This window comes from Mustela lutreola, chromosome 1 (genome assembly GCF_030435805.1).
Source record: "Mustela lutreola isolate mMusLut2 chromosome 1, mMusLut2.pri, whole genome shotgun sequence".
Taxonomy (NCBI): domain Eukaryota; kingdom Metazoa; phylum Chordata; class Mammalia; order Carnivora; family Mustelidae; genus Mustela; species Mustela lutreola.
In genome coordinates this window covers 29,545,727-29,558,411 of record NC_081290.1, presented here as the reverse complement: position 1 = coordinate 29,558,411, position 12,685 = coordinate 29,545,727, and the positions used below count along the sequence as shown (strand labels likewise).

Below are 12,685 nucleotides of genomic sequence, written 5' to 3'. Positions count from 1 at the left end.
AGGAGATAGAGAAGGCCAAGCTTTGAATTCAAGTGTGCTTTCTAACACCATTCCCTTTTTGTTACATCATACGTAAAAAACAATCCTTGAAGGCAGGACATCAGAGTGAAATTGCCATCTTTTATAGACCAGTTAATAGATGTTAGTCATGGATTGTGGAAGGTTACAGGGAGAATTTAGTTGCAAAGTTGAGAATGGAGTTTTAGAATCTCTGTCGAAGTCTTCTCCCCACATTGAAAACTGACTTAAACATTAGATCAAAAGATAACAAAAATAATAAATCAAGTAATTTAAAATAGATGTTAAGAATAAGAACTTAGGCTCTGTGGTTGGGTTGACTAGGGTACATGACCTTGAGCAGGTTTTTTAATCTCACTATTCCAGATGACATATCTATAAAATGGTGACAATAATAAAATCAACTTCTTCTTATAAGGACAAAGTGGATAATATGTACAAAGTTCTCGAAACAGTTTGGACATTAAGGAAGGAAGCTTGATATAAATCACCTTCAAAATGTGTTTCTTCCCCCATTGCCCATACTCAACAACAGGGCAGTGGGACAAGTGAGGGACACCCAGCAGCAAAAGGGTCATGACATAAAGTGCCAACAGCACAGGCTGAGCCATACAAAGTCCATTAAGGAATAAGCCACCTGAGTTTTTGGTGTTTGGGCAATAAAGAGGTCACTGAGAAGATATCACAAATGTGATCCATGGGATAACCTGCCTTTGCGGCTATACAAACGGCACCAATTGCCAAGAGAGAACCACCAACAGAACAGGCTAAGTAAAAATATATTGTCCTCCATTTTTGTCATCTCCCTTTCCCTTGCCTCAACTCCGGCAGACCCAAAAAGAGGAGAGGAAGAGCAGATTACAGCCTTTTGCCCACTGCACATCGCTTAGCTGTGAACATGGCCGTGAAAAGGAGAGAAGATCCAACCAGCATCAAAGACTGATGTTTCAATTGGCCTGCACCGGACTCTTTGATATTTGAAAGTGAACAGAAAGCTACAGGATGCACTCAAGATATTGTCACAATGTTGGGGGTGGGGAGGGAGATCCAAAAATGAAGTGTTGTTGAATTTGATCAGCTTAATTTCTAAAGCCCTTGGGATAAAGTCCAAACACTTTCTTGCAGCGTCCAAGTCCCAGCATGATCTTCCCCACCCTTTCCTCTCTAGTCTGGTGTTCGGCAGTATGCACCCTCCCACTCCACTCTGCCTGGAGCAATACTGATACTTCAGGGCCTCTGATGTGTCCTGTTCCAACCAAGTCCTGAAACTCACTGATCTCTGCTACAGAGGCTCTTCCCTACCAGTCCCTACATCTGGCCAACTTTCATTCCACACTAACAAGGATTGTGATCACCTTCTTCAATGCTTTAACACCAGTATCGAACAAACTGCCCGGAACACAGGAAATAAACAACAATTAGTCAATGAATGAATGAATGAGAGGCATCATTAGAAATTAAATGTAGTAACAAGGATTCTGGGCAACAAGAACTCTAATTCCCTAAAGAGAAAGGCATCAGCAGAGGCATAGGGTAGATAAGCTCTCAGATATCTTATGGCACTCACCTGCCCGCAATACCTTAATCCTTAAATTAAACAATGTGAAGTGTATAATGTTTGCATGTGTGTTTTTGTGTAACTATATTAAACTAACCACAGTAGTCTTTTAGTCTGTACGGTGGCTACATTTTAAAGAATGTTGACACTTATCAAAACAGCTATGCCATTAATCAGTCCTCTGGTAAAAGAGATCTACTGTGTTTTAAAGTTTCATTTGGAGATGGTTTCGCAGCTTTCTTTTTTGGGCAATTGGCCATAAGGCCTTTGTGATCCGGCTCTGTGTTTCTTTCTAGCCTCATCTCTGGATGACATCCTGATCCCACCCCACCCCACCCCACCCCCCACCCCGCCACCCCCCACTCCCACCCCCCACCCCCCGCCAAGATCCTTTAAAGCATTCTGGGCTCAAGTCACACTGAATTTTTGCATTTTACTAAATTCAACCAGCCTTTCCAGTTTGTGCTAAAACACTCCCCTCATTTGTCCTCTGTAGTTATCTTCTTTTCCTAGAAACCTTCTCAGATATAGATATCCTATACCCACATACCCTCTGCTACATAGTCATCCATAAATACTTCAATAAATGCATGATCCCACTGTTTCAAAGTTGATAACTTTTCTTAGCTGTTTCCCCACATCACTGTGAACAACTTGAGGACAAGCACTGGTTATACTTAGGGATTTCAGCTCCCACACGGCGACAGACACAGAGCACGTACTTAGTAAATCTTGTTGAAATGAGCAAACACAACTCACGCCTTGTAGTAGCTCACACAGCAGTAAAGAAGAAAGACGTGAAGATTTTTATAATCCAGTATGCGAAGGCATAAAAACGTGAGTACACCATGTGGTGGAACACAAGGACAAGGACTAACCCTACTTGGAGTAGCCAACAAAGACATTGGAGAAGATGAAACTTGAACTTGGCCTTGAATAAATGAAAGATCTCCAGTTGGCAAACGGGGGAAGCATCACAAGAAAAGTGAAAAACATCTCCACAGAGTTGTTAAAGATAATGGCATGTTCAGAAAACAGTGAGTTCAATGCAATCTTTAAAAAGAAAAACCTCACTGATAGTTATAATGCCTTACAGCTACTGCCCTCTGTCTCGCCTCCTCTCCTCAACCGTGTTGCTTAAAAATGTTGCTTCCACGATTTCTCCATTTCCTCACCTCCCACATGCTCAACCCACTGCAATCTGGTTGCCTTTACCACGATCAGCAAATACCTCCGTGTTCTTAATCTAATGATACATTTGAATCCTTTTCTTGGCTTTTCCATAACATGATATCCTTGCTCTGTCCCTACATTTTCAGTGCTCTCTTGCATTGGTATTGGGCGCCTGGGTGGCTCAGTGGGTTAAAGTCTCTGCCTTCGGCTCAGGCCATGGTCCCGGGGTCCTGGGATCGAGCCCCGCATCGGGCTCTCTGCTCTGTGGGGAGCCTGCTTCCTCCCTTTACCCCTCTGCCTGCCTCCCTGCCTGCTTGTGATCGATCTCTCTCTCTGTCAAATGAATAAATAAAATCTTAAAAAAAAAAAATCATATTCTCCTGGTGTGGTAGGAAACCATTGGGAAAATCCTCACCATGGCATATGATACTTTCTGTGTCTGCCAACAATCTACATGTAATGGTAACCCCTAAGAAAATTTATGGGAGTAGCATCAATAGACAACATCTATTATTCTTGACTAGGGAAAACAAATTCTGTGGGACACCCCCCAGAACAAAGATTCCACCCTTGAAACTTGGAGAAAGAACATGTGACCTCTGCAATTTTAATTTTAAAAAAATCACTCATGTTCAGAAATTATAACTATTTATTATTTAGTTTATAAAAAGGAATGGGGGAATGTTAAAGAGTGCCCTCCTCTGTAGGAAGTCAAGAGAACTATACCTGAACCCCACCCTCTTGCAGGAAGGCAGGATGGAGTCAATCTAGTCAAACTGCCTTTATTCGTCTTCTTTTCTGAAACCATTACCCCACCCGCTAGGTTAGATTTTACTCTGGGCAAAATCCAAGAGTCCTCCCCATTACCACATGAATAATACCACCATCAGTATACAGAATCCTACCTTTTTTTTTTTTTTTCCAAGATTTTATTTATTTATTTGACAGCGAGAGAGATCACAAGGAGGCAGAGAGGCAGGCAGAGGGGTAAAGAGAAGCAGGCCCCCTGCTGAGCAGAGAGCCTGATGTAATGTGGGGCTCCATCCCAGGACCCTGAGATCATGACCTGAGCTGAAGGCAGAGGCTTAACCCACTGAGCCACCCAGGCGCCCTTACAGAATCCTACCCTGACAGAAAAATGTAAATGATACAAACATCTGACTATGGTTCATCATTGCATCTGATAAGGAATAAAAGGCAGTGATTTCTAACTTGTGTTGTTAAGGATCGAAACATGGTCTGTTTCAGAAAAGGAAATCCTCCTTTCTGTTGACAGACACCTCCAGTCGCTTCATGGTCTCCTCTAAAATCTGTTTTATTCTCTTGTATTCTAGACTTGCTGTGAAAGTACAATGACCATTTCACCCAAAATCTCTTTCTTGCACAATGTTATACATGCCCATGGTTTCAACTACCATCACATGGCCCCCATGCTTCCCTCCCAAGCTCTGCCTATAGGTCAGCACCTAGACATCACTGATTAAATCTCTCACAAAGACCCAAACTCAGTGTATCCAAAACATAAGTGCTCACCCTCCAAACACCAAATCAACAGCAAAGTAAACTTTCCCTTCTGTGTATCCCATTCCCCTGGATGGTACCACTCACCCAATCTCCCAGAACTTCATCCTGTGCTTCCTTCAACCCCTGCATCCAACAGATCATCAAGTCTGACTAATGCGACCATGTGGAGATCTACATTTTTTTCAGTTTTTCCAGCTTTGGTACCACTAATTTGGCCCAGTCCATAGTCATTCTCATGTGGAATAAAAGAGCTTCCGAACTATTTTTTCCCTTTCCCTAGATAGGATTAGAATTAGAATTAGAAGATTCTAATTCAAATTGTTGGATTGCAAAAAGTCTGACTCCATCACATGTTCTTTATATTACTCCAACCCCCCTACCTTAAAATGGCTTTTTGCTGCCTTTAGCATAAAGTCATAAAGTCAAATACCTTAAACTGTTAAAACGTAGACTGGCATACCCCACGACTAGCAATTACGGTTCCACAGGAACCCAGGAAGGAACGCAGGAAACAATCCAATCCAAGTGTCCATGAGTCACATTTTAAGGGACAATATTAAAAACTCTAAGAGGATACTGGAAAATACTGACTAGCTGAATGCATGCTCTCAAAGTCTAATTTCTATCCTTCCAAAATATTAGTAACTTTCCAGTCATCAACTTCAACAGGCCAATTTTGAAGTGGGTTAAATGACTACTTGTGGTAAGCAGTATTTGCCATGTTTATAACAGGTTTCCTTATCTAGCTACATTTACAAATGACGACTTCTGATAAGGGTTAACACCTAAGTCCAGTGTCAATTTTTGACCAAATGTCAAGATCTAATAACTCTCTAAGTCTCCCTATGATGTTAACCGCCAAAATACAGAATACCTCAAGAGCTTCTGGTGAGTCTAAGAGATAATGCACTCTGTTTTCAAAGGGACAGAAAATGATTAATCAAGGGGATTTAAATGATCAATAAACCAAAGTCATAACTTAATCTGACAGCCTGCTTCTTAATAGCATAATGGGAAACTCAGGTTCAGAAATCTGGAGGTGATTTCAAAATTTGCACTGTTTAACCCTAACAGTACTGCAAGAGATTACCATTTGGACTGGGGTTTTTAGTTTAGGTTTTAGCGCAGTTTTAGGTTTTAGTTTAGGTTTTAGCTATACCACTTATGCCTAAAGACCATACACACGCAGTGAAAATGTTTACTAATACGGGAAGAGATCTAATATAGAAACTAAGGAGAAAAGAAAAAGCAAAAATAACAGAGGAATGAGTTATAAATTGCTCAAATGCACTTGCCTATTGAAAACTTGGTCAACTGTCAGCTACTAGTACATTCCCAACTTTAATTGCCTTCTTACTCATGAATTTTTTAGATGTTGAAATAAAAGATTTTTAAACTTAATTGCAGACACTGTAATTAGAATCTTTAATTATAATTTAGATCTGCAACTTTCTTTGGACAATTACACTAGTTAATGATTCTGAGATAACAGAATGTCTAAGTGTGTGTGTTCCCTTGGTTCTTAATTCTTTTTGCTATGCTGCTTTTTCCTCTCAGGCTAATGTCACAACAAATCTACATCACTGACCTGAACAGGATGTAGAGGTTTGGGTCTTTGCACACTGCATAGAAATTAGTGTATTAGCTAAGCTATTAAAAGTGAAATTAAATATATTCTTTAATTTTTTTCTCATAACCAAGCTGCTTCTATAAGGCATGAGTTAGATATCTTCATGTCCATGGGGGCGCCTGGGTGGCTCAGTGGGTTGAGCCGCTGCCTTCGGCTCAGGTCATGATCTCAGGGTCCTGGGATCGAGTCCCGCATCGGGCTCTCTGCTCAGTAGGGAGCCTGCTTCCTTCTCTCTCTCTCTGCCTGCCTCTCAGTGTACTTGTAATTTCTGTCAAATAAATAAATAAAATCTTTAAAAAAAAAAAGATATCTTCATGTCCACTTGCACATATGATTAATAATAATGTGTTTTCCTTCCACATATAATATATTTCATTTTCTTTAGAGTGTCACAGATAAGTTTCACTTCTGGGCCATCTATACTAACATAAATTCAAATTTTTCTCATTTATTTATCTTGCTTTCCAGCAAAAGTAATATCAAGATAGAAAGTCATTATATTTGGTGATGATGAAGACCAAATCATTTCTTGTGCTAAAATGTATATATGTTTTTAAGTTGGTGTCTTGCCTAATAGGTTCACAATATGAGTGTGTGTTTGTGTGCGCACACGCACATGTGTGTGTTACATGTATATAGAGGTTAGTCAACTTTAATTTCCCCCAGTTTCATCTTTCTTCTTAGATTTGGACAAATAACAAACAATACCTGTTGAGTGATGAAACTATCTCTTGTATCTCACTCAAAATCCTTCCCATATCACACAGTATTATGGATACCAATTACTAGTGTATTGTCTCTGAGCTCCAAATGCAGACTCCTTTCCCCCTTTTTTTGGAAGACAGCTCCGTGTGTGTGTGTGTGTGTGTGTGTGTGTGTGTGTGTGTGTTTTCTTTGCTTGTTTGTGATGCTTCACCCCAAATGTAGATGCTGCCTTCTGCATATAGTAGTTCTGCATTACTTAGAGCTTTCTTTTACCCTGTTTTATTATTAAAGCACCTTGTTCTAGTTAATAATTCATTTTTATTAGATCTTCCCTGTTCAAACTACATTTATAGATCCTTTCTTCTGATTGGACTCTGATTACAAAGCACGTACCCCCTTGATGGTTTTGCAATTCGTAAAACTTCCTCCAAGCCAGCTACCTAAGTAAACAAGATGAATAAAGATGTAAGTAATGTAGAAAATCTGACGTGACCCAAAGAATTCTATAGGACCGTGTTAGGCTAGGTAATGCAAGGGAAATGAATCATTAGGAAAAAGGTCTGGCGCCTTCGAGTGTTTCAAGAGCCCACCAAGATGTTAAGTATGTACTTCATCTAGGGAATATCCCTACATACAAAGTGCACCTGCATATTACTCTTTCTCACCCTCTCTCTTACACACACACACTCACACACACACTACAAAATAGAAAAGGAAAACTAAAAAATCAAAGTAGTTTTTTATTTAAATGTTTCCAACGACAACTCTACTTGAATACAATTTAACCCAGATCATTTGGATTGTGAGTGCATTTTAATGTTTAAAACAATGTGTAGCAAGGTCCTCCCAGATAGGAAGCAAATTTGGAGCTTGCTAAAATTTTTTAAAGTTCTCGAGCTTGATTCACTGAAGAGGGCAAAACTTTTAATTCAATTCAGACCAAAGAGTTTTAAGTTTGTTCTGTTGCTAATGGCCGTATACCTAACAACAGCTACCAGCTTTTTACTTTTATTTTTCTGTGCATCAGCTTATTAATAAGTATCCTGTTTTTAAGAATGACAGCAGCAAACAACCACAGACCCATAACCGTTAGAAGCATGATTGCCTGATAATGACTGTTTCACTCACACATGGTCCTGTCCTAGCTCTGGGGCAGACTGTCCTTAACCTCTGAGTCTTCAACTTCACATGTCAGCAGTCCCTGTGCTGCCTTTCAACTTGACATCAGTGGATTCCTTATGTTGACTGCTAGGCTTTCGTTCCTGCTGCAGAATTATAATGCCTTTCCCATTTCTTTCTTAGTTGATTTTTTTCCCAGAATTTACAATTTGCAAAAACAGATACATTTCCCAACAAATGTCTGCAAGGAATTTCTACATGGAAGTACTTACTAAATGATCACAGTTTCTTTTCTTTTTTCTTTTTTTTTTCTACACTTCAGCTTTACTAAGGTATAGTTGACAAATAAAATTATAAGCTATTTAAAGTGTACACAGTAGTGATATACATATACATATACATTGTGAAAGCACTCCCCCATCTAGCTAATTAACGCATTCACTAACTTATATTTATCTGTGTGTGTGTGTGTGAAAACATTTAAGCTCTACCCTCTTAGAAAATTTCAACTATACAATACTGTGATATTAACTATAGTCACCATGTTTTACATTAGATCCTCAGACTTTATTCATCTTATAGCTGAAAATTTGTACTCTTTTACCAACCACTCCCTACCACCCCACCCCACCCCACTTATCTACTCTCTGTTTCTGGGTTTGACTTAGAAAATTCATATTTCTGATGTAGGTGATATCACGCAGTATTTGTCTTCCTCTGTTTGGCTTATTTCATATAGCATAATACCCTCAAGGTCCATTGTGTTGTCACAAATGCAGATTTTAGGTTTTTCCCATGACCAAAGATATTCATATATATAATATATGAATTATATATGTATATATCTGTATAATATATATAGTGTTTCCATATCTTGACTCTTATGAATAATGTTGCAATGAACATTGGAGTGCAGAAATCTCTTTGAAATCCTGTATTCATCTCCTTTGAATATATACCCAGGAATGGAATTAATGAATCATATAATAGTTCCCTTTTGGGGGCACCTGGGTGGCTCTGTCAGTTAAATGTCTGCTTTTGGTTCAGGTCATGATCTCAGGGTCCTAGGACTGAGTCCCTCATAGGCTCCCTGTTCCGTGGGGAGCCTGCTTCTCCCTCTCCCTCTTTCATTCCCCCTGCTTGTGTTCTCTTGCTCTCTCTGTCAAATAAATAAATAAATAAATAAAATCTTAAAAAAAAAAATGAGTTTTTAAATTCTGAGAAACCTTACCATTTTCCATAAAGGCTGCACCAATTTATATTTTCACTAACAGCGCACAAGTGTTCCTTTCTCTCCACATCATAAACAACACTAATCTCTTGTCTTTTTAATGACAACCATACTTGACAGGTATGAGGTGCTAGTTCATGGTGTTAAAGATTGACATTTTCCTGAGGATTAGTAGTACTTGGTGCCTGAGATGTGTCTGCTGGCTATATGCATATCTTCTTTGTAAAAATGTCTGTTTGGGGATGCCTGGGTGGCTCAGTGGGTTAAGCTTCTGCTTTCAGCTCAGGTCAGGGTCTCGGGGTCCTGGGTTCAAGCCCTGAATCGGCTCTCTGCTCAGCGGGGAGCCTGCTCCCCCACCCCCACCCCGCTTGCCTCTCTGCCTACTTGTGATCTCTGTCTGTCAAATACATAAATAAAATCTTAAAAGAAAATGTTTGGTTTGTCTTCCTTTTTTAAATTTGATTGTTAGGGGGATTTTTTTTTTTTTTTTTTTTTTTTGCTACTGAGTGGTGTCAGTTCTTTATTTATTTTGGTTATTAACACTTTATCAGACATATGATTGGCAAATATTTTCCCACATTAGGTAGGTTGCCTTTCCATTTTGTTGATGGTTTCTTTTGCTGTGAAAAAGATTTTCAGTTAGATATAGACCCACTTCTTTATTTTTACTTTTGATCTCAGATCCAAAAAAACCATTACTAAGACTGATGTCAAATGGCTTCTCTCCCATGTTTTCTTCTAGTGGTTTTATGGTTTCAGTAGTTCTGTTCAAGTCTTTAATCCATTTTGAGTTGAAGCTACCTGCTTTCTAAATGTGTTAGTAATCGACCATAAGATCAGAACAAAGAGGATTAGACTAATCCATTGTCACCATTGGAAAAAAGTCACCTTCCACATTTTGCCAAAAATATATGAGTTTGTCCAAAATCTCCAGAAAACAAACATTTCATATGTCTAAGAGAAGTATATGGTTTTCTATTTTTGAGTTTTTAGGTAGAATAAATCCCTTTGTAAAAAAAAAAAAAAATTAAAAATAAAACCCAAAACATTAAAGGTAACTGAGAAACTTCACAACACAATATAGATTCACAACACTCAATGTTGTGAATGAATAATATTCACAACACAAGATAGACAACACTGGAAATTATGATATTTTGGGTCCTATATTATTTGCCTTTCTGTTTTGGCTGGTAATAATACACCAAAGGTAACCATAAAAGAAACATGTATATACGATCTTGCTAGTTTTTCAGTGTCAGATGAAATTCTAATTCTCATTGACTCCACATAAAGGTTAGGTGCTCTTTCTTGCTGTGTCTTTCTAATATTTGGGAGATTCTACGGAGACAAACAGAGCAAATATATTGTCTTTTCAGTTAATAGTGTTTGGAATACATATTCTTACTAAATATGTCTCCGTCACCTTTTAAGTTCCTGTACACTTAACACTGACCTATGGAAAGAAGCAGATGAATATTTCAGATCACAAAAGAAGATACCACAAAAGAGGAGGAAGGATTATGTTGAAAGGATTTTTTTCTGTTGTTGTGGAATTGTGGTTAAGGCTAAGAGTTAGGAGGGGGGGAAACACTTAAATCTTCATATTAGAATCTGAAAGAACTTCAAAGACCTGCTAGTTTAGTATCAACCAAGTCACCAAAGTTGGGGGTCATTACCCCTGTGCCACCTTACAGTTTGAGCCATCCAAGTCAATGTAAGAAAAGGACCATGAAGCTGGAGAAGAGTCTCTGGCAGAAGACAAAGCAAATGTTTTCAATGATAGAAATGGCATATCTGCTTCCTAAAGGAAAGGTAAAGAGGTCCCATATATTGGCTATGTTTACTGATGCCTGCATTCAAGGAAAACTTAGTTTTTGTGTGTTTATCCCAGTGAAAAGCCACCAAACTCGGCGTCCTTCCCCTTGGGCTGTCAGAGAAGGGGGGTAGTTGGGGAAAAGTGACATGATAGAGGATGACCAGGCAAAGAAAGTATAAGGGCATTTCCTCGAACTTTCACTTTCTGGGCCATAAGGAAGGTGGGTAGAGTCTTTCAACAAAAATTTCTATTCCTGAGAGCTATCGTTAGCAATAGAAAAGGAAAACCAAATACTAAAATTTTGATGCTTAATTGATAATTATCTATGATGTTTCTAGCCTGCCAGTTTCTAACCCAAGAGGCCAACTTCCCCCTCTTTACCCAACTCATTTTAGAGAAAAGTAAATACCAATTCCATGGAATCCAAGAATGTCAAGATTCTGTTTTCTTTAGATTGAGTTATATATGCCTACTAGGTAAGCATGTAGGTGTTGTATGTGTTTAGGGAATGTGAAAAGGACCCCACCTCCAATAAAAGTTTTGCATTTATAGCACTGACCATGAGCACACTGTGCAAGGAGTGGTTGTCTATGAAACTATACAGATTTTACTTATCAAAGTCTAAGCAGGTCCTTCAATCATAGAAAATGGTTCTCAGTGATATAATTATTTGCATTTCACTAACTGTTTACCACACTGTAGCTACATAGGCAAACTCTGAAAGAATATAAAATGGGAAGGGTTAATATAAACACTCAAGGAAGAATAGTGTACCACTGACAGAAACAAGTATCCTTAAGTCTCCAAGTATTTGGATCGATTAGGCATGAGACAGACACATCGTTCTATAACACTAAAAATATTTTCTTATTCTAACCTCCCCCCATATAATGGGAACATAATATGAAGTAAAAATACTATTTAATGAAAAACTCACCATATCTGTATCTGAGACAGGGCCAAAACTGGTCACGTAGATGTTAGTGAAGACTTCAGTAATACTGTCTGATACGAGAAAAAGAGATTAAATATAGATAATATATAATGAAAGCCACTGAAAGAGAGGGGTCAAGTACATGGAATGACTAGAAAGCTCTGTGATACTTAAGAATATTGGTTTTTACTTTCTTTTCAACTTTCACAAACAACAAAAATTTCTATAATGCCCAATTATTTCATAGATTCTCACAATCCTAAATGCTAAATTCCCGGAAGCATTATGGCATTTTTACTTGGAAACTATACCTGATTTAGAGCATTTTGTCTTAAACATATTTCTGAGAATTAATAGTTTCTCAGAGTCTGTGTTAACTGAACTAGTTTACAATAAATTTACTACCAGTACTAAAAATAAAGTGCAGTTAGTATGGTTGCTATTTGATATAGTGCTAAATCTGGTTTTTAAACTAAATATTTCAGATGGTACTTCATGATGGTAGAGGTTTAGTTTGTAGATTGTAAATTAGTACATCTTCTCAATAAAGCACAGAAATGAATTGTTATTTGTTAGAAATAAATATAATTCAGATTAACATAAAAAGCTTCATTATTCAGTGACATAAAAATAAAAGCAATTAACAGACATTAATCATAATGGATTATTTCCATACAAACTTGTCTTTAAAGGTATTTACAAATGCATGAAATGTAAAGATTTACTTGAATTAGATTCAAATGTTATGTAACTTATTAACTGTAACACAATTAACTGGATTGCTCTTTTTTAAAAAGATTTTATTTATTTGCTTATCTCTCTATCAAATAAATATGTAAAATTAAAAAACAAATTACCCAGTTAACAGAGAGAGACAGCGAGAGAGGGAGCACAAGCAGATGAAGCGGGAGAGGGAGAAGCAGGCTCCCCACTGAGCAGGGAGTTCCCTGTGGGACTCAATCCCAGGACTCTGG

At 38.1% G+C, this 12,685-nt stretch overlaps 1 protein-coding gene across 4 annotated transcripts in view; it reads right to left on the bottom strand.

Moving 5' to 3' along the window:
• The window catches only part of GABRA2 (gamma-aminobutyric acid type A receptor subunit alpha2), a 128,894-nt gene that overhangs the window by 64,899 nt on the left and 51,310 nt on the right, over positions 1–12,685 (bottom strand). For 3 of the 4 annotated variants that reach the window (XM_059162281.1, XM_059162265.1, XM_059162254.1), the window contains exon 4: positions 11,715–11,782. The exons of the other annotated variant lie outside the window; for it this stretch is intronic. In XM_059162281.1, coding sequence (XP_059018264.1) covers positions 11,715–11,782 — 68 coding nt within the window. The remainder of the gene's footprint in view (positions 1–11,714; positions 11,783–12,685) is intronic. 4 annotated transcript variants of the gene reach the window in all.